This window comes from Gopherus flavomarginatus, chromosome 14 (genome assembly GCF_025201925.1).
Source record: "Gopherus flavomarginatus isolate rGopFla2 chromosome 14, rGopFla2.mat.asm, whole genome shotgun sequence".
In the NCBI taxonomy this organism is placed as follows: Eukaryota; Metazoa; Chordata; order Testudines; family Testudinidae; genus Gopherus; species Gopherus flavomarginatus.
Window position 1 is genome coordinate 26,131,999 of NC_066630.1, and position 22,895 is coordinate 26,154,893.

At 40.2% G+C, this 22,895-nt stretch overlaps 1 protein-coding gene across 2 annotated transcripts in view; it reads left to right on the plus strand.

Moving 5' to 3' along the window:
• The window catches only part of LONP2 (lon peptidase 2, peroxisomal), an 89,464-nt gene that overhangs the window by 26,287 nt on the left and 40,282 nt on the right, over positions 1-22,895 (plus strand). For both annotated transcript variants that reach the window (XM_050923067.1, XM_050923066.1), the window contains exon 8: positions 7,120-7,261. In XM_050923067.1, the coding sequence (XP_050779024.1) occupies positions 7,120-7,261 (142 nt within the window). The remainder of the gene's footprint in view (positions 1-7,119; positions 7,262-22,895) is intronic.

Consider the following 22,895-nt stretch of genomic DNA (forward strand, 5'->3'; position numbering starts at 1 on the left):
CTCCATGAGAGAACAAGCAACATCAATAGTGATTAATCATCAGTGAAATTTCCATACTTACATTTGCAGGACAGTCACATAGTCATTCTTACATATATTTATGGACCACTATGCTGTTACCAAATCTTCGAGAGTGGACACAGGCCCCAGAAGGAGGTCTTGTGATCCTTACTTCAGTAGACTGTGAGCCCTTCCTCTGGACTGGGGTACTGCTCATGAGTCATATAAGTGGAATATATGTCTGCATCTACTCGAAGAAGAAGAAACGGTTACTTATTGTAACTGTCGTTCTTTGAGATGTAATCCAGACCTGTTTTGCACAACTCACCCTCCATCTCCTTTGCATCAGAGTCTCCTCTTATATGGGCTTTTAGAACTAAAGGCGCTGCCTCTTGTAGTCAGGGGAGGGGCCACAGCCATGAGGTGCGAACACTACCCATACTGCTAGGCAAAAGTCGTCAGCTTTGGTGCGTTGGGTACACACACATCTAAATGGATTTTATGTCTGAAACACAACTTGAACAGCAGTTACCGTAAGTGACCATTTCTTACACAAACATAAAAAAGCACACACATTGTCCAGTGACGTTGGTGCTGAAGACTTGATGGAAGGACTGGAATTGGGTTACTGCAGCTATATTGCATGATGTTGAGGGCATTGAAAATATCTCGTTGGCAGTATCTTCATACTCATCAGTGTTCTATTCTTCCTTTTCAAGACAGAACTTTATTCAGTGATGCACTTGAGCTTGACATATCCAAAAGAACTTATTTTTCACACTTTTTTTGGAAGGAGCAAGAATCTTTTCTATCTTAACAACTTTTGACAATATTATATTCTTTCTTTGGTTTAGAAGCATTGCCTGTTTGCATTATTTTAGTCCTTTCACTTGGCTCTGATGAAATGTGAAAAAACATACTGGAATGGTATTTCCTGGTGAAAATACGCACAGCTTCTGGAAATTCAGAAGAGAATATATTTAAAAGGCACTGCTGTGTATGTTTTAATGTGTGGACAACTTTTGGTTGGAGATGACTAATAACTGCACCTCCTTTCCCCAAGGTTGTTTTCTCTACTCGTTGTGCAGTAATTGCTGTGAAGCAAACTGAGTTCTATTTCTTTTTAGAAAACATGTCAGTAAAATGGTCTGACTCTTATGCTGTTTGCCGACATTATTTGCATGACCTTTAAAGACGAACACAACTATTTCGTTCATTATATACATCATTGGAGCAGCACATTAAATAGGAAATATACAAGCCTCCACAGGAGTTACATGCTTCCAAGAATGCATATTTGATTGTATTTGAATTTCTAACTTTACAGGGGCTCTTTTAAACCTTCTCTTGGAGAAGGAGCCACATGTGGATCCAGCGGTCAGTGAAAAGAGGGAGCCATGATGATTTAAACACAGACGCAATTTTTTAGGTTGCAACAGACGAGTGTGTTTTCTGTGACAGTTTGATAAAATCTGACCTTTTAGCATCTGTCCATATTGCAAAATCTCTCGGGCATTGATGGAAGATGGAGAAAACTTGTCTCCTTATATCGATACAAAGCTCTGCAGTAGTTTGCATTTAATAATTCAAGTATTTCTAGTGATATGAACGTTAAAATTTTGCACATTACATACACAATTTAAATTGTCATGTGTTGCTATTCAAACTGGAACCACTGGAGGGTGTCAAGCATTTCTTAAAGAAGCATGCATCTATGCTAATGAACATGCTTTTCAACAGAGAATAGGTGGTAGGACGCCTGCCTGCCTGCTAGATTTCCAGATGAGTGCTCTGCTTACATAATTATCTAAAGTGAAGACATGAGTAACTTTCTTTAGTTACCAATAGTTCTTCATAGTTTTGCCAGTTTTATTTTAGACTTCCCATCTCATCCATTTTAAGATGTAAATACTAGTGTTGTATAATAGTGGCATGTAACACAATTTTAAGCTAAAATGTTCAGATCGTTAATATTTTTATAAGGGCTTTGTCAAAATACTATCCTTAGAAATGCGTGTTTTGAAATAAAGCTTTCTGTGCAGATATAAATGCCTAACTGTAAATATTTTATTTAATAAATTGATTGAAAACTCTTTGGCTACCAGTGTATTGCATCAGGAAAGAACAAGTTATCTTTGGGGAATTAGCAAGAGATTCAGATAATTCTTCAGTGAACAAGGAAATACAGAACTTAAGGACCAAATATATCCTTCTGTGCCAATTAAACTCAATGTAAGTTGCACTCACTTAGTCAGTAGCCAGATTTATCCCTCCCTTCTTAACTCTTCTGACTACTCTTGCAGGATTGTGTGTGTAATGTTAGGATCAGAATGTGCTGGAATGCTTGTACACAACAGGATGAATTAAGACTGAAATGTTTGTAATTTTGCCTTTGAATTTTCCCAGCTTTTATTGAGTTTTACTATAGCTGTTTTATGTTTCAGTGTAGGGTTTGCATCTGTTAAAAATTTAAGTTTTTCTGCATGCACAGTTTGTTTCTACAAAGTCTTTTATGTAAGTAAGCCCTGGTTCCACAATAGAAGGTTCACAAGTGAACCCCTGCACCTGTGTTGTGCCTTCAGTGGGCTGTGTGCCAGGAAAGGGCTGAGTCCATAAGGATCCAGTTAGAGAATTGGGGACACACAGGAAAAAAATGGTACCATATAACTTTTTCCTGCAAACTGTCTCAAAGATGCTTTAATTATATAAAAAAAAATCATTACAGATTTATGTAATGAATACTATCAGACTGAAACGTGGAGATAAAAAGAGAGGAGAAAAGAAACCAAGGGGTGGTAGGAGAGAGGGAAACGGCTTTTCTTTGAAATATAAAGTACCTGGGATAATGCCGATGCAAAAAGACACAAGGTTCTCTGAGAGTACGTCTGTGAGTCATTTGTTATGAATCAGGTCTTGATGCCATCTAGTGGCTCCTTTCTACACCATTTAAAGAGGACTTTCCATTAACATTGTAGCAATATGTAGGGGTATGGTTAGTGCTTGTTACCTCTCCTACTTCTAGTGAATAAAAGCTTGTAAATAGATGTGATTTAACATCATTTTCTTGTGTTTTGTTTGCAAGCAAGGGCTACCAAAAATAGCAATCAATATATTTTGCCACTGATCTCTTCTAGGTGGGAGAAAGGTATATACTGAATGAGCTATTCAACAGGAAAAGCGTTGTGTCATGGGGTGGTGTTTTGATGGGCATGCAGTTCCATGTGATGTACAAATACGGTAATCAGGAAATGCCCAGCTTTTACAATTTAAGCACTGATCACATGCTTGCAGCTGGAGTTTATGTGAATCCTTTTTTTCATTAGGCTGTGAGTAGCCACTACTGTTCTGCATTCTCAAAATGAAGTCAGCATTTTAGTACAAAAACAGAACTGCTTTATCAGACATCCTCCATCTGTCCTTAGCTTTTACCACCCATTTACTCCATATGTAAAAGTTTGTTGCTTACATCTGATGCAAACTTCCTTATTAAAAAGAGAACTGAAGCTGTAGTAGAAACATTTTTTTAAATTATCCGATTTTTTTTTTTTTAAGTTTGGTACCATATACTATATTTCAGCTAGTGTAAATTCTGTGTGCACTGATGAGGGAATTTGTTAAAATCCCTCTAGCAATAGCTGTGTAACTGCTAGCGAAATTCTGATACTAGTGTGGACAAGACCTAAAGCAAGTTGAAAGTCCATGTTAAAGTGTGTTAGCCTAACCTAACAAGACCCATATGAGGGAGCATGCGTTTTTCTACAATAAGGTCTTTAGAAGAAGCTGCTGTCAGCTACTTTCTAGGCTTGTGGTATGACACTTGGGCCCTGTTTCTGTTCTTTTGAAGATTCCTATATTTTTGTTCTATTTTCTATATCAACCTCTAGCATTTGGACAACATTTATAAAGCTGTTGCTTTTCTTAAATTTTAATTTGGATGGACTGCTGCTACTGATTGGTGGTATGGGGGAACAACACTACAGAAAGGAATCTTAATGAAGCTTCGGTTATGCTTTTGCACAGCAAAGGAAATTATATTTGTGACAGAAAAAAGTAGTTCAAAAGATCTTAAATGTTCAAGGTTTTGTTATTAATAATTAATTGTATCAGTCACTAATTTTTGAGTATTGAAACTTGGAAACAATTTAGATTCTTAAATGATCAGGAATTTCAGTAAAAGATGTTCAGACACATGGTTATCATATTATTAAGCCGTTATTCCACCTGTCACATTGTATTTAGTCTCTCTAATGCCCTCATACAGATATGCCTTTGATATTTATTAACCTCTTTCAAAACTAGCATCACTTGTCACTATTGTGGGTCTTGAGTCTGTCAAATTAATGCAATAATAAAATTGGGTAGTGCCCACCTATAGCAATGGCACTTTGAAGCACAGGGTTATAGACAGTCTAATTTTCTCCAAGGAGAGCTGTTACAGATGTAAAGGGAAAATTGATATCCATGTACCTGTTAAATTCAGACTGTAAATTTAAGTTGTCCATGTTAGCATGTCAAATTATGTAAATAAATGCATGCACATTTTAAGTTAGAATTTAATCCACTGATTACACAGCTGTATTGAATTAACTCGATTTGCCATATTTAAAAATTGTTACAGTTACAAGGGAGAGAAGTGAGGGAAAGGAAGGGTGATAACTGTGAAAAAGTTAGGATACTGTTTGGAACTGTAATTTCTTCCTACTTACCCACTCTGTCAAGATTCCTTCCCCACTCTGAACTTTAGGGTACAGATGTGGGAACCTGCATGGACACTTCTAAGCTTAATTACCAGCTTAGATCTGGTATCGCTGCCACCATCCCCCAAGCACTACTTTTTTTCCCTGGGTAGTTTTGAGGGACTTCACCAATTCCCTGGTGAACACAGATTCAAACCTCTTGGATCTTAAAACAAGGAGAAATTAACCATCCCCCCTCCTTTTCCCCACCAGTCCCTGGTGAGTCCAGATCCAATCCCCTTTGGATCTAAAAACAAGGAAAAATCAATCAGGTATTAAGAAAAAGGCTTTTAATTAAAGAAAAGAAAGGTAAAAGAGAACCCTCTGGGAGAGATTAGCATACCAGCTACTCTCACAGACAACAGATTCAAAACACAGAGGATGTTCCCCTGGACACAAATTTAGTTACGCAAAAAAAAAAAATACCCAGTTGGATTCTACTTCTAATTGCATAAGACAGGTTACAAAGAAATAAACATAAACCTATTTATTCCTTTCTAAAACTTACTACTCTGATAAGAGGCTGGTTCCTCGATCTTTTTCACTCCGGCTGAAACTGAAACTCTAAACAAAGGAAAAACTTCCCTTCTTCCTTTCGAAATGTCTTGTTCCCCCATTGGTTCCTCTGGCCAGGTGTTAGCTAGGCTAGGTGAACTTTTTAACCCTTTACAGGTAAAAGAGGCATTAACCCTTACCCATCTGTTTATAACACATGCTCTTGTCCAACTCTTTAGCGATTAAGCTCCAATTCCATGGGACTTAAGCATATGTTTAAATGCTTGCTGAATTGAGACCTGTGCCCAACAAAGCTGCTTCTACATTTGAACCTTGAAAATCTCATGAGGCCTATATTGCCCATTTCACCCTTCTTGTATTATGAGTACCCCATTTTAGTAGGAACCAAAGCAACTCCCAGTCTCTTCCTCTGGCAGTTTTATTTATTTCTACACACTGATGCAACTTTTTGAAGGGCTACAACTTAAAAATGTTCCCGTTATAGGTTTGTTTCTTTATCTGTAAGAATATTTTTTTTTGCTTGTTTTTTTTTCTGATTCTTCCTTGGAAAGATGATAGGTTATTAAGACAGCCACTGAAACTGCACTTTGCAAGATCCTGATATTGCTGGACTTGCCATAAGTTGTTTTACAGATGTTTCCACCTTCATCTTTTCTCACCACAGCTCTTGATAGTTAGGTTTGTCGTCTCAGTTTACCTAGTTTGCTATTTTTCCTAAAGTTAAGGAGGCTGAATGTATTCAGTAGTTGTTGAGCCCTCGAGAATAACAGCAAATTTGTCATAACTTTATAAAGTTAAATGTAACTATCACTTAAACTATTACAGAATCATGCCCACTCCTTCAACAGACAAATTTAATATAAAACCATATCATTATTACAGGGTGTGATGATGATTACTGTGGAGTTCAGTGATTTACAGTCACCTTTAGTAGTTTTAAAACCCTTCCCATGGTTTTTAGGATTCATCTTTCCAAAGCTCTTCCTGTTTATTCTGACTAGTTTAATACAGATTATATGGCAGAGTATTTAGGCCTGTTCTGCATGTCTGCTTTGTGAGGCTCATGAGATAGCTGCTGCAGTATAGCACATCATGTATCAGTTTCTTCTGAGCCATCAGTGTTTTGTTTGGTTATGGCACAAGCAGAAAGACTGTGATAAACTTAGGAAATGATGTGTGCTTATGTGTAAAATATATATAGTTCTCTCCCACACTGTAAAACAAACAAATTTCCTAAACAAATTTGGATAGATACTTTTTCATTCCATGCATGCTTTGCTAAATTAATTTTTCTGTTTTGTTCAAATATGGCAAAATAAACTATAAGCTTTTTTAAGAAGTTATTCAATTAAAAATATCTCTGTTTATGGGTTCCAGTTAGGACACACACCTACCTACTATAGGCTTCATGGAATCTGGCATTTGTGGAATTATGCCCAAATTTATTAATTCTGCGTATCACAGTTAGGATACCAGTATCACTTCTGTTAAAAGTATAAAAATATTGCAGAGTTCAAAAATCTGTTTCTGGTTGGCCAAAGGGTTTAAAAAAAACCCAGACCTTGCATTCAACCACTTATAGTGATCATGCACTATGTGAATTTTAGACATGCTTTACTCTGCCTGGGACAAATATTTCAGTAAGGAATTGGGATTAGAATATCATCCTTTAATCAGTTACATTAATTCAGTTGTATATTCAACATTGGAAACATGAGATACTTGTCCACTGATTACAGAGGAGGAAAGACCGTTTTTACACAAGTATTACAGTAAGGCTGCTTGTTTCCAGATTTGTTTCTTTTGGTTTGTTGTTTTCATGCCTGATGTCTTCTGATTCTGACTTTTTTCTGCGTGTTTCACACAGGCGCACCTATGTTGGCAGTATGCCTGGTCGAATAATCAATGGTTTGAAGACTGTTGGGGTTAACAATCCAGTGTTTTTATTAGATGAAGTTGATAAACTGGGGAAGAGCCTGCAGGGAGATCCTGCAGCTGCTTTGCTTGAGGTAAGATATGGAATCATCTTATTCTCCCTGTCACATACTGTACATTCCAAAGATTAATTCATTTCAGACTAGCAGAATTTTGAATATTATTCTCAGGAAGAAAGTGTTAGTTTAGTGACGGCATAGTGGGATTTGTACTGAGTGAAGGACAGGCTGAGGTGATGGTTTTGTGTCCCGCTAGTCAGTGAACTTAATGATAGTTGGATCTTTTGCAGTTTCTCATACATAGTGCAAACTCTACTGGCTGCACATCTTATAAAATACTTATAAAGACAGTGATCTTGGTTTAAACTCTTAGTCCTCTTGCTGACCTCACAATGGCCTTTTTACACATGCTCAATGTAGTGTTTTAAACTTTAATAAAAAGTCAGACATTTTAATTGTACCAAAATAGATTCTGTTAAGAATACTCTTCCACTATTAAAATCTTTAACCACATAGATTTTTTTATTGATATAGCCAATGTGGAGAAGCCCTGTGGGCCAACCAGCATATATGTTGGTAGATAAATTTAGGTATAGCTAGATTTTTTTTTAAGGTTTTCCCTGAGATTGTCTTTTTTTTATTTTATTTTTAAGCTTTCACTGGTACAAGCTAATACTACAACAAAGTACATGACTTAGTACAGAGAGGGTCACCCAAGTACTTACTTATCATTGTTGTTACATTTTAAATCAGCATTTTTGTAGTGAACATCTGATTAGAGACAAACGCTTTGCATTTATTTGTTAATTCAGTAATCTCTGTTCTTAACTAACAGTAATGGATTAAGCCTCATCAGTAGGGAATAAACAGGAAGAAATTTAAATATTAGTCCATAAACTAAATTTTTACTTAATGGCATCACAGAGACTTAGAGGGATAAGTTTCATGATTGGAATGTTGGTATAGAGGGGTATAGCTTGTTCAGGACAGACAGGCTAAAAAGGGAGGAGGTGTTGCATTATACATCTGGAATATATACACCTGTTCTGAAGTGCAGAAGGAGGTGAGAGGCAGACCAATTGAAAGTCTCTGGGTAAAAGGGATAAAAATAGGGGTGACGATATGGCAGGGGTCTGCTACAGTCCACTAAATCAGGAAAGGGAGTTAGATAAGTCTTTTCTAGAACAAATAACAGAAATATCCAAAACATAAGACCTGGGAGTAATGGGGGGACTTCAGTTACCCAAATATTTGTTGAAAAGATAATACGGCAAAACACAACATTCCCAGTTAGTTCTTGGAATGTATTGGGGACATCTTTTTGTTTCACAAGTGGAGGAAGTAATTAGGGGGACCGCCGTTTTAGACATGATTCTGACCAACGGGGAGGAATTGGTAGCCAAGCTGAAGGTGGAAGGCAATTTGGGTAAAAGTGATCATGAAATGATGGATTTCTAAGGAAAGCGAGAGCAGCAGAATAAGAACAATAGATTTAAAAAAACAGACTGAAACTCAAAGAACAGGAAATAAGGTCCCATGGGAAGAAACTCTAAAGGAGAAAGTAGCTCAGGAGGAAGGAGTTTGGTAGCTTCTCAAGAAGATATTAAAGAAGGAACTGCAAACCATCTTGATGCAAAGAAAAGATAGGGAGAACAGTAAGAGGCCAATATGGCTCCATCAGGAGGGTTTTAGTGACCTGATAATCGGGAAGGGACTCCTACAAAACTGGAAACTTTGTAGAATCTGATTAAATTCATCCTAGGTACTTAAAGAACTAGCTGAAGCAATCTCAGAACCATTAGCAATTATTAAGGTTAAGATTTTGTCTGATATTTTTAGTAAAACTCATGGACACATCGCAGGAAATAAGCAAAAATTCATGGAAGCCTGCAACCTGACATTTACTAAAAATAACATGGGAGAGGGGTATGCTAACCGCTGGGGGGACTGAAGTCTGAACCCCAGGGGGGGATAGAGTGATTGACAGCCTGAGCCCTGCCTTCTACAGGGGAGGGGCTCTAGCCTCTGGCATGCAGGGGGGCGGTGATGCTAAAGCAGGGGTGGGCAAACTACGGCCCACGGGATTGCCCCCCATGGCGCTGCAGCCCCGCATCGCTCTCCAGAAGCGGATGTCCCTGTGGCCCTGGGCTGGGGGGGGCAGAGGGCTCTGTGTGGTTTTTTTTACCTCCAGGCACCGTCCCCTGCAGCTCTCATTGGCAGGGAACCACTGCCAATGGAAGCTTCAGAGGGAGGTACCTGGAGGCACAGCAAGGGCAGCACACGCAGAGCCCTATGCCCTCCGTCCCTGAGGGGCCGCAGCACTTCCTGGAGTGACACAGGGCTGGGGACAGGGCAGGCAAGCAGGGAGCCTGTCCTAGCCCTGGTGCGCACCGCTGCCACCCCGGAGCCCGGAGCCTTCCTGCACCCCAGTTCCATGCCCTAAGCCCTCTGCCTGCACTTCGCACCCCAGCTCCCTGCCCTGAGCCCCCTCGTACACCCTGCACCCCAACCCCCTTCCCTGAGCCCTCTCATATCCCCCGCACCCTTCCTCTGCCCCAATCCCTTGCCCTGAGCCCCTTCTTGAACATTGCACTCCCTCCCGCACCCCAACCCCCTGTGCCAGGCCTGCATACAATTTCCCCACCCAGATGTGGTCCTCGGCCCAAAAAGTTTTCCCTCCCCTGTGCTAAAGTCACGGAGGTTCATTAAAGTCACAGACCTCTGTGACTAAATTGTATTCTTAGCAGTTATCTCTGAGAACTCCTGGAGGATGAGTGAGGTATCAGAGGTCTGGAGAAGAGTAAGCATAGTTCCTGTCTTTAACAAGAACAACTAAGTTCAGGGAATTATAGTTCAGTCAGCCTAACTTTGAAATTTGGAAAGATGCTGGAATAAATTATTAAACAATTATTTTTTAAACACCAAGAGATTAATAGGAATATAAGAAATAGCCGGCATGGATTTGTCAAGAATAAATCATGCAAAACCAACCTAATTTCCTTTTTTGAGGGGATTACTGGCCTCATGGATATGGCTGCATTTTAGTCACAGGTATTTTTAGTAAAAGTCATGGACAGGTCATGGGCAGTAAAGAAAAATTCACAGCCTGTGACCTGTCCGTGACTTGTACTGTATACTCCTGACTAAATCTTTTTGGGGGTGGGGGGAGCACAACGAGTGCTTGTTGGCGCAGCAGTGCATTGGTTTTCATTTCATCAACATGTCCCTGCAGCCCCTAGGCGGAGGCGTGGTCAGAAGGCTCTGCATGCTGCCTCTGCCCTGAGCACTGACTTTGCAGCTCCCATTGGCCAGGAACCAATAGGAGCTGTGGGTGAGGTGCCTTCAAGTGGGAGGAGCGCACAGAACCACTTGGCCATGCCTCTGTATAGGAGCTAAGAGATGTTGCCCCCTCCCCCTCCCACACTCCAGGTAAGTGCTGCCCAGAGCCTCCTCCCGCATACCAACCCATGAACCCCTTCCCACACCCAAACTCCTGCTGCTACTGCTGGGGGAGGAGTGTGCGGCTGGCCCAGGGGCTGGCTGCAGAAGTCCCTGAGGTCCTGGAAAGTCACGGAATCCATGACTTCCGTGACAAACTCGCAGCCTTACTCATGGAGAGGGGAAAGCAGATGATGTATCTTGATTTTTAGTAAGGCTTTTGACACAGTCCCACATTACATTCTCATAAGCAAACTATATAAGTATGGTATAGATGGATATAAGGTGGGTGCACAACTGGTTGAAAGACCATACTCAGAGTAGTTTAGTGTTTTGCTATCAAACTGGGAGGGTATATCTGGTGGTTTCCCACAGGGATCAGTTCTGGGTTTGATACTATTCGATATTTTCATTGCTGATTTGGATAATGGGGTGGAGTGTGTGTTTGTAAAATTTGCGGATAAAACCAAGCTAGTGGGACTTCCAAGCACTTTGGAGGACAGGATTAGAATTCAAAATGACCTTGACAACATGGTGAGTTGGTCTGAAATTGGCAAGCTGAAATTCAGAAAAGACAAGTGCAAAGTACTTTGGTTAGGAAGGAAAAATCAAATGCACAACTACAAAATGGAAAATAACTGGCTGGGTGGCACTATTGCTGAAAAGGATTCAGGGGTAGTAGAGGATCACAAATTGAATATCCGTCAGCAATGTGGTGCCGTTGTGAAAGGAGGCTAATATCATTCCGGAGTGTATTTAACAGGAGTGTTGTGTTTAAGACATGGGAGGCAATTGTCCTGCTCTACTGAGCAGTAGTGAGGCCTCAGCTGGAGTATACAACCGTATCCTGGTATTCTAATCAACATCCTTTCTCATCAAAGATTGGCTGTGTGCGCACTATTACTAAGTGTGCAGTCATTGTTCCGTTTGCCAACGGAGTTACTGCAGTCATTTATTTTTTAACCCATTGCTTAGCACTATGGGATACTCTAAGTATGAAAGATATTATTTAAAACCAAGTGTTACTTTATGGCAGTTGTCACTCTAGTGCATGGCTTTCTACAAATGCAATCTGATTTTGTTTTTCCCCATTATTCATGATAAAGGATATGATTTAATCACGGAGGTCATGGATTCCATGACTTTAACAAACCTCTGTGACTTCTTCAGCGTCAGCCCCCATGGCTGCGGAGGGTGCTGGGGCTGTCAGTCCCCCTTCCCCTCCATAATTTTAGTAAAAGTCAGGTTGCGGACTTATGTGAATTTTTGTTTATTGCCCGCAACCTGTCAATGACATTCTTACTAAAAAATAACCATGACAAAATCTTAACCTTATACGTGATAAAACTGACTCATTTTTGAGACTGTCAACCAGTCCATTGAGATTCATGATGAGTGCAAGCTAGTGTTTTAGTCCTCTTTTGTGGTGGTATGTTTAGCTGAAATTAATTTGCAATCTGCGTGCCTGAAAGAATCTCTCATATTCTCTTATTAAATAACTTTGAAAAAGTCCGAACAATGCACGGTTATCTAATTAAATAGTTCTCTAGCTATCAAGTACCCATTCCTGAAATGCATAGAAAGCCTCCAAGAATGGTGAAACTCCTGGCCTTACATGGTAATGAGCTTTAAAAAGTAAGGAGAAGAAATCTGTTTAAAACCTACGAATGGAAGCTACTTAGCACACTGATAATAATCAAATTGAGTGTCTGCCTTTTCTAACACTTCTGCAATCATATCTTCAGACTTTAGGCCCAGCTCAACTTAGTCCAGTCAATGCAAGGAAGAGAAATGTCCTAGGAAAATCTAAGTACTTTAATAAAGGGTGGAAGTGGAAAACGTGCCACTTAGTAAGTCCTCTTAGTCAATACTGAAGCAATGGCTCAGCATCTGTAATCTGGAGGTACATCTCTACCCCGATATATCGCGACCCAATATAACATGAATTTGGATATAACGCGGTAAAGCAGCACTCCGGGAGGGGCTGCACACTCCTGCAGATCAAAGCAAGTTCGGTATAAAGCGGTTTCACCTATAACACGGTAAGATTTTTTTGATTCCCGAGGACAGCATTATATCGGGTAGAGGTGTACCATCTTTTGGATGAAATATAAAAAGTATGATGATTTTCTCAAAAGTATGGATGCTATCTCCAAAGTTGTACCTGAATTCTAATTTGGTTAATTTTATTCTACCTGTAACTTCTCCTTGCAGTCTCAGTTAGAGTATTCTTCATTTCCTATCTTAGATTACTGGGTAGCGTTTTTATACACTGTTAAGCATTTTGCACATTTTACCTCCGTAACGGTGGGCATTCCAGTGGGACATGAAGGAGTTTGTACTTTGAGAATACTGAGCCAGGTATTCTCATGGTGTAAATTGCCTTAGTGCCATTGGCTTGAATGACGCTGCAATACATTACACTAGCCGAGGATCTGTCCCATAGTTTGTAAAGTTATTGGGTCTCCTATATTGAAAGATCCAAATATATCACAAGTAAATTTGTTTTTAGTTCAGTGTTTAATCAACCCTGGTGTTTACTCAAACAATGGTTAGACATTGACTATAATACCAAATCTAATTGATTGACTGTTCCACCTTGACATCTAGGTAAAATGAATAGTTTAATGGAGAGGCCCGTGGGACCATTCCGCCCAGCCCCCGAGCTCCTGTCCCGGGATGCTAGCCCCAACCCCTCCCCTGCTATGTCCCCTCCCCCCGCAGCCTCAGCTCACTCCGTCACTGGCGCAGTGCTGTGAGCTCCTGGGGCAGCGCAGCTGCAGAGCCTGACCTGACCTGGTCTCTGTCCTACGTGGTGGTGGCGGTGGTGTGGCCCAGCTCCAGCTGGGCAGCGTGGCTGTAGCGTCCCCAGCCGCTGGCGCTCCAGGCAGCGCAGTAAGGGGGCAGGGAGCAGGCAGGGTTGGATAGAGGGCAAGGGAGTTCGGGGTGGTGGTTAGGGGGTAGGGGTGTGGATGGGGGACAGGGCGGTCGGGGGGGAACGGGGTTGAATGAGGGTGGAGGTCCCTGGGGGAAGTCAGGAAGGGTGGGGTGTCGGATGGGGCAACGGGGCAGTCAGAGGACAGAGAGAAGGGGTGGTTGGATAGGTCAGGGATCCGGGGGGGCGGGGAGGCAGGGCGGTGTGTCAGGAATGAGAGGAGAGGTTGGATGGGTCGGTAGGGGCTCGGGTGGTCAAGGGACAGGGAGCGGGGGTGAGTGGATGGAGCAGGGGTTCCGGGGCGGCCATCAGGAAACAGGGGGAATAGGATGGGGCAGGAGTCCCTGGAGAGGGGCAGATAGGAGGTGGGGGTTGGGCCACGACCCCCTCCCCTTACCGGCCCTCCATATAATTTACAAAACTTGATGCGTCCCTCAGGCCAAAAAGTTTGCCCACTCCTGGTTTAATGAGTCTCTGTTTCTTGATACAGACCCATTGTGGAAATTCTGATATTCTCAAGTACACGTTCATTACAAGGTCTTAGCTATCTTTTCTTCAGCTCATTTCCCAACTGTCTTGCTTCTCATCACTTCTTTTGCTGCCATCTAAGGTGATTTGAGCCATAATAGCATCTTTCTTTAAATGATATCAGTATTGTTACTAAGGTTACCAAAACCTGCTCGCCTCCTTATTCTGAAACCTAGCTGGTACCCCTGCCTAAACATCTTGAAGCTGGTCCTCCACTTCCTCTAATGGAGAGCTCGGACCACAACATACAAAAAATTTTTAATCTGCTTTGATGGTTGTACTTTGTTGGCATTTCCATTTGGATTGAACAAATGTGGCTGTTTTGTAGGAAAATAATGAGTGCAAGTGATCAGCTGAGTGGCATATCTGTTATTCAGACCACACTTTTATGCTGACTAGCTTCCATTATTAATCTTAAATGGCATGGGGAAAAGGTCTTAATGGGTTTAAGTGTATTTTAGTGGTGATAATCTTCAAAGGTACCAGTACAGTTGGTAAACTCAAGAATAAATATGTCCTACCTCACAAGCTTCGAGGCAAAGTCAGATATAGTTTTGTCGTGGTGCTTCTGTGGAGTTATTGCTTAAGCAAAACAGAATGTTGTCTTACTTCCAGTTACTGTTCCTCAACAAGGGAACATTTATTCTAAATTTAGATGACCTCTGTTGAAAGCTGGAGAAAATAGAAATGGATCCAAGTGCTTGTTAGTATGTGTTTGTAGGGAAGTGAAATAAGACCAAGCATTATAGGCAGGCTATTAAACATCCATAGGACTTACCTCTGGATTTTATGGTAGTAAAATATTTTGTACAGAGAAAGTTTTGTATGCATGTGAATGTACTGCGGAAATTACCAAGATATTTTTGCTCCTTAAGTGTTGTTTTTTCATAAAATGATGTATTCAACCTAATTTTTTGAAAAATTCTAACCTTGCTATATTAGATAAAGGTAATTTGTTGAAATGCACCTCTGTTTACTTTGGAAAGGTGGTTGGAATACTGTCCGAGTAAGAGTAGGGGCGTCTCTCTTTTTTCCACCTTAGAAATACTGAGCAAGGCAAAGAAAAGAGTTATGAGTCTAGGGAGAGATGTTTGCTCTTATGAAAAAGTTCCATCATAGAATGCAGAATTTCATACATGTAACCGACTCTTTTTTCTGTTACAATTTCAGTTAAATGTAAGCAATCATACTGTCTGGAGATATTTAAAAATACATTATTGCCATTGCACATATATCTTAATAAATAACACATTAGCCAGCAACTAGCAATTAGCTAAGAAATGGGTTCCATAAGGGATGTGGTTAGGCAAGGGATGTGGGGGGGGGAAAAGGAAGAAGAATTGATGTATACAACTGAATGGATTTTAAAATCCAGTAAATAAAACTTGTGGAGAATTCCCAGAGCTTTTAACTTGCTGCATATGCCAGTAAGAATATTGGGCTTTCAAAATCCAGTGGGTTTAACATTTTCAGAAATATATGATGTATGCTTCAAAGATGTGGCAAGTTTTGTGCACAGTTCTAAATTTTATGCAAATATTGCTTGCACACAGAAATAAGCATGTTGAGTTAGGGGATGGGTTTGAGGCCTCTTTGAAAAGTTTATGGTTAAACTTTAATAAAAACTGCCAGTATAAATAAGCTCCATTTTATCTCAGTTAGTGAAACAAAATCATTTTGTCCATGTGCTGCAGAGATGTCAGTGGAAGTCTTGACAGAACAGTTTTACTAAAAAGGAACAAGACTAGCCTTTCAACAAAAGATTAATTCTATTTGTGGTATCTATTGAGACTTGTTTTCTTGGGAGAAAATCTGCCGAAGCTTTGTTCACATTATTTTGTATGGTTATATATGCTTCCAAACTTTTAGAATATGAATGTGATAATAGGTATTCATATGTAACCAGGTTGATTGAATTAGTGCTCACTGCAGTTGGCTGGCTATGATTCTTGAAGGCCTCATCCTCTCCTTTACTGATTGAGACAAAATGCTGACAACAGGTCTCTACTGAGAAGAGCACTTAAGTAGGAAGCCTCTGAATAATCTAATGATATAGTGGTGAACAATATCTGTTGAGAGGAAATGTTCGATGAGTCACAGCCTTGCCTTTAGGACTCAAGTGTATTTTTCAAGTGTGCACCTCTACCCCGATATAATGTTGTCCTCGGGAGCCAAAAAATCTTACTGCATTATAGGTGAAAACCGTGTTATATCGAACTTGCTTTGATCTGCCGGAGTGCGCAGCCCTCCCCCTCCCACCCCCGAGCACTACTTTACCATGTTACATCCAAATTCATGTTATATTGGGTCACGTTATATCGGGGTAGAGGTGTACTTTTAATAATCAGACATCACCTTTAAAAGGAATATAAGAATTGCATTTTATTACATCGTCATTGTAAATTTTCAGATACTTATATCCAGACCCTGTGCAGGATTTCAAATCTAGAGTTCCTTACTAATCAAATGACATCAACTGTGAAATAGCTCCATTTTACATCTTCTCTTAGCTGTTTTGCTTTTACAGTGAGTTAAAAATGCACCCCGACTGATTCTTTGTGATTGAAAACTTTTTGAACAAAAATGTTCTTTCTTTCAAAAAGTGCAAAGTATTTATTATAATGAAAGTCAATTCTGAGTGTTTGTTTTATTCAGTCACTTTCCTGACAAATGTACAGATTGTAATTTTTTTTAAATATTACCAACACTGTTCATAGCTGTAATTCAAATGGCTAAGACAAGGGATGTATTCATGCCATAATGCGAAGGATAAATTATTTTGACAGCAATATGCAATTGCTCAGGAGTTGCATAGGTTCCATTATGTGTAATGTGAGAACTTTTCATGTCAACATACCATTGGTAATTTATCATGTGGCAAGAAAAAGCACAGTAATTTAAGAGAGAAAGATGGAATGAAGGTGGTACAGGTGTGGGGTAGGAAGCAGATGTGGATTATTGCCATATGTATGGACTTTTAATTTCAGACACAATTCAAAAACAGAGGACAGCATATTCATAGTGCAGTGATCTTTGTAAATACTGTACTTGTTTAATGGTGAAAAATGACTCAAATGAGAGCTGAAATACTTGCAAGTATTTCAACTAACACTCTGAAGTAAAAATACTAGCAACAGGAAGCCAACACTTCATTATTTAAGCCTTTAGTTTTTCTTTCACAACAGCAGTAAGTTATTGTGGTTTTCCTTGTCAGAGTTACTCACTACATGGCAATTACTTTTCTGTACTGTACCTAATTTACATACTTGAGCCACATTTTCACAGGAATGTGTGTGCCTGTTTTAAAGCATACAGATCGGGTAGTTGAACATCTAGCTACCTGAGTTGGGTAAATGAAAATCACGTTACCTGAATTTGGTGCACAAATGCCTACTCATACATATAAATTGTGGGGGTTCACATGCATTTTTGCAGTCACAAAATTCAGAAGAGGCTGATTTCAAGTCATCTGCACATATGCGCTCAGTATACATGATGTTGTCGGATCAATGAGCTTACTGGCTTAGCTGTTTTTCAGTCAAACCAAAATCCTAACTAGGATAGTAAATGAGCCTTTGGTAAGATCAAGCACATTCAACTTTAGGAGTACTAAACGCCTTTGGAACAGAACCACATACACTATATAAACCTTTAGTACATGTGGCATTGGTTAAATGGATACATTTTCCAGACTTTTCATGATCATTTTGTAAACACTGGCCTTGCTCCTTCATTCTTTAGTCAGGCAAAAATACCACTGAAATTTGAAGGACCACTGTTGACTTAAAAATCAAACTTCTGTCTGCAAAACTATTTACCTACTTTTGTGATGAGTAACCTCTAAAGTAACTGTAACTGAAAGAGATCAGATAAAATAGTTTGTTTATGTAGTTGTGTATTTGAAACAGTTTCAAGTTTTTTCCTATAGGAAGAATGCCTACTGTTTGTGTGGATCTTTCACACAGCAACAAGGGAAAGAAAAGCACTTTGAATAATAATAAAAAAAAAAAAGTGGTCCCCCAAACTTTTTCAATCATGTCTCTCCCTTACCTGGTCTGCGCCTGCCCGGAAACCAGGTGGGGAGTTGAGTGGCATAGGGAGGGGATGGTGAGTGATAGGGGCAGGGTGGAGGTTGGGGAGCCATGCTCCAGGGCTGTGGGAGGTGTCTGGGGCAGGATGCGAGAGGGCAAGCTGCACTCTGGAGATAGAGGGTGACTGGGGCAGGACAAAGGAGGGAGAGCCGCACTTGGGGCAGGATGGGGGAGCCACCAGTACCTCTCTTGCCAGAGCCATCCCCGAGTGCTTCTCCAGAGGCCCTTCCAGCAGCTGTTGCTCTTCCTGCCCCCCAGCAGCGAAGGCCAGTTACTGCGGGTAACCGGACTTTTAGTGTCTGGTCAGCGGTGTTGACTGGACATTGCCAGTCCCCATTCTGACCTGAATTTCTGATTGAAAACTGGGCACCTGCAACGCTAAGCTTGCACCGGGGGCTGTGTCTGGGAGCTGAAGCCAGGAGGGGAGTTGCGGTTGGGACTGGAGCAGGGCTGGGGGCAGTGTCTGGCTGGCCTGGGCCTGCCACGTGCTTCCCATCCCCTGGCATTCCTCTGCGCCCCCTTGGGAGGGTGCAACCCACAGTTTAGGGACTACTGTTGTAGAATCATAGAAACTGGCAGGAGGACTCAGATGGATACATCGCCTTAAAGTACTGCTAGCTCGTCATTTATTAAATTTCTTTGGTTTTCAGTTGAGAATGCCCTTTTAATTGTAATTAGGCCTAAATAAGGAGTGCAGCTCATGCTTATTGTATCTTAATAGTGTGCATATAAAGCTTGTTGAGAACGCTGAATGTACAATAAAGTATTTTCTATAGGTGCTGGTAGTCTAGAATTTCTGAGCATACCAATATTAGCATTTAGAAATGAGCCTTACGCCAGCAAGAAGTTAATTGTCTTTTGCTCTCAAATAGTTCTCCAATTGCTCACTGGAACATGTGACGTTCTGTTGGTGCTTTCTGCGCTAATGCTTATTTTGATTAGCTGAGAATTGGTGTGGAACTTCCATTTTAATTTAGCAGTGTTGTTGTAGCAGTACTGGTTTCAGGATATGAGAGAGACAAGGTGGGTGAGGTGATATCTTTTACTGGATCAACTTCTGTCAACCTGGGCAGTGGCTGTTCTCTGTGACCCCTCTGATGGAGGATCACACAATGCAGAAAGGAAGTTTAGTGCTGTTTTGAGCAGCATTAACTAATATCCATTTACCTTGGAATCTGGGCTGCCCTGCAATAGAAACATTCTGGTTTGTGAAGAGTGCTTTGGTGGCAGATATTTGGAGAAGTAAAGTATAGTAGAGTACTTTTCTTCGTTATTTGCATCTACCATTCATGTAGATCCCTTGCACGGCTTCCACAGGACTTTTGTGGTTTTTGCTTCCTTCCATGCTACCAGCAGAGGGGACATATGGTGCCAATACAAGACTTAGTCATTAGAATTAATGATCATCCATCAATATTTTCCATTTTACAAAAAAGGCCAATTCTATGGGACTCTAGTAATGAGGATATGCAAGTTAGTGAATTTCTTTTAAAATAACTTTCATTGTCTGTTGAACTTAATATGTTTGAAATTTCTGTATGGAAGAATATGTAATACAAAAGCTTTATAAAGACTTTCTCTGAAGCAGGCATAATTTTTTTACTCTGGAGTGTTAAATTAAAAATGTTGCGGGCCTTGATGCATAAATAGTAGCTAGCTATTACCAGCCACTTCCACATATGATATAAATTCTGAATTGAGGAAACATATATTTATGGGTGAGGGGAGCCTCTCCCTTATAGAACACCACAGGAGGAGAGAGGGCATGATCTGTGCTCTGCCACAGCCCCTGCTTAGTTTGCAAGAATCATCACAGTCACCAAATGGCTTGAAAGCAGTACACGAAGTCTATGCAGAGAGTAATTCTTAAACATTTTTTTGAAAATCTATGGAAATTCGCTGGGGAAAACCATTATTAACCTAAAGTTAAGGCTGAAAGAATCTATCCTTTGCTTCAGCCAAACAACTTTGTAAGAAAAGTAAGAATTGTACTTTACAGCCCCCCAAATTATTCAAAAAGTACAAATGTATTGTTGAGTTTATCCAAACAGCCTTAACTTTACATCAGAGCACCACCCTGTGCGTGATCACAAACTGAGACAATCTTACTTGGTCATTACACAAGTTCATGTCATCAGTGACCATAAAACATAGATGGCGAAATTGTTTTCTAGTGCAAATGGGTAAAATTCCATTGATGTCAGCATTGTTCCCCATTTATACCAGCAGAGAACTTGGTCCCAATGCCTTATTCATAAATCATCCAGTGCTGGTGCCAGACAATGATCTTTTTTTATGGTCCATCTGATTTTAACAATTCCTGAACAGACAAGTAGCATATTGAAAGCAGTTTTACTTAGTTATTCAAAAAATTCCATAAGCTGCAAAAGATACAGATGTTGTAAGACTTGGAGCTAGTGTGTCTTTCTGTCCTAGAATAGAAATTGATTTGGCCAAGATCATGAAATTTTGGCACTTAGTGGAAAGAGCAGAAGTTTGTGTGATAATGAAGATTGAAACTTCATTTTGGAGATATCAGAGTTCAGGACAACAGTGCCTGTATTCCCCTTCCATGGTTCATTCAGAGCATCTGCTCTCAGGCTTCAAGCTCCCCAGCAATGACCTCTCTTGCGTGAAGACATGAGGCTCTCTCCCTTCTAACTGAGGTGTTTCCAGGCTGCACAGTTCCCTGCCTACATTGTGAATTCCCTCCAAGTCAGACTGCCTAAACAGGCTTGCTCTACTTTTTGCCTCAGAGGCTATAAACAGTGTAGTTACCTACAGTTAAGTTACCACACAGCTCTTTCTAAGCAAGCATATTTATTCTTAAGGTAAAAGCATTACAGAGAAAACATCTCCACAAGGGCTCTGGTTGGTGTCAGTCCTTTCAATCTTTCCCTATGGATTGGGGCCTTCCCCTTTCACAGAAGGTCCTGTCTGTTTGCTAGATCGGAGCAAAGGCTCTTGGTAATTTAAACCCAGGTTATTTATCCAAAAATGCTTTCATTGTCTGCTGGTTTCTAGGGTATCCAGTTTGAACCGCTATATGCAAGTCTCTCCAAATGGTGGTGCCCCTTCAGAAGTTTTACAGACTGAATGAATTTGCGTAATTACACCTCCACCCAGCCATGGAATTGCATACAATCCCTGGCCCACAGTGATACATTCAGTTACTACAGTAAGATATAACTTAATTCAATAAGGTTTGTCCAGGATATTGCAAGAGATTGCCATATCTGTCAGAGGAAAGATTTATGAAACCAGCTACCCAAACCAGTGCTTTTTCCTTTTTTCGGTAGCCCACTGATAAACTGTTCAAATAGTGTCTGAAAATTTGATGTCCATACCTACAATTGAAGCCTTCTTAAAACTCTTCAGGGGGGAAATAGAAATGCAGGAAGCTGGAAGGCTAATGGTAATACGGTTACTGTGTCGAGGAGGGAGGAGGGCGGTATGCAAAATTTAGGATGTCCTGGCCATAATCTGAGCACATCTTGAAACTGGTTTAGAGAGGAAAAAAGCCCAAACCAAAAATTAATTAATCGGAAAATAAATTGACAAAGTTGTTATAAAAGGAAGAAGAGAAGATGGAAGGCTGACCACATAAAGAGTTAAGTTAATATTCTTTGGATGATTTTAACTTTGCATTTTCACATGTTTGAATGTGTAGAATTTTTGTTTATTTAAATATAATGTGGAAGATTAAATTTGAATTTCCAAGTTTTTTAATATTGGCATATTAGGAAAAAACTAGAGCAGTCTCAAGCTTTTTGCCGGAAGCAAATGGTACATTCTTTAAAGCTTAACTCTAGGTTAAGCTTTTTGAAATGGAGAGGATTCTACTTAAAATTAATTCAAAAGTAGTCAGTCAGTTTATAGTGTGAAAGTTAAGTGCAAATGACAATTCCTGATACAGTGAACTTTAACTTAATAGTGAATTTCTTTAGGAAAAAAGGACTTTGCTGCAGTGTTCCTCTATATTTAGGCTGAGTGATAGATGTGAAGTAATGAAGACGTCTTCATTTCTTTAAAAACAATGAAAAAAGAGTCTATAATTTGTTATGTTTCTTGGGGGAGGGCTTCTCTGCAAGCAGAGATCTTTAAGAGGAGTCTTTGTTCTACCTGTATAAATACTTCAGACACTATAAGTACTCTGAATAACAGTAGGTGGAACCCTTTACTATTTCAGAGTATAACTTGAAAGGTAATCCCTTCCCTGTAGCATTAGGTGGATTACAGTGATTTGCGTAATATGTGCAGTCTCATGAGAGGGAATGTTAACCTGAAGACAGAAGGCAGTTCTTAATTTCTGGTGTCAGTGGCCTCACCAGAGCCGTGTTCAGTGGAACACTTGATGCTGTTTCTGGCATTGAGTAATATGAAGTCTGCAGGCAGAATCAGCATGAACTTTGAGAAAATGGTTGAGAATTATATAACCATTTTAAAAAGGCAGGATTGACTGTACAGAAATCTGAAGAGTAATGCATATAAAAGCTCTAATATAAGAGATTTTAAATAATTGAATTTTGAAATGCTTCTAGCAACTCCAGTGGCACTGGGCTGAAGTAAACTGGATGAGTTTAGAAAACTTTGGCAATCATAATACACAGTCTGTACTGTACAGAGTTCACCTTTCAGTAGTTTGTGGTGTTTGTCTGCTGTCAATACTCTAAACTAAACACAAGTTTCATTAAGGGATCTCTATTGCAATTTTTTC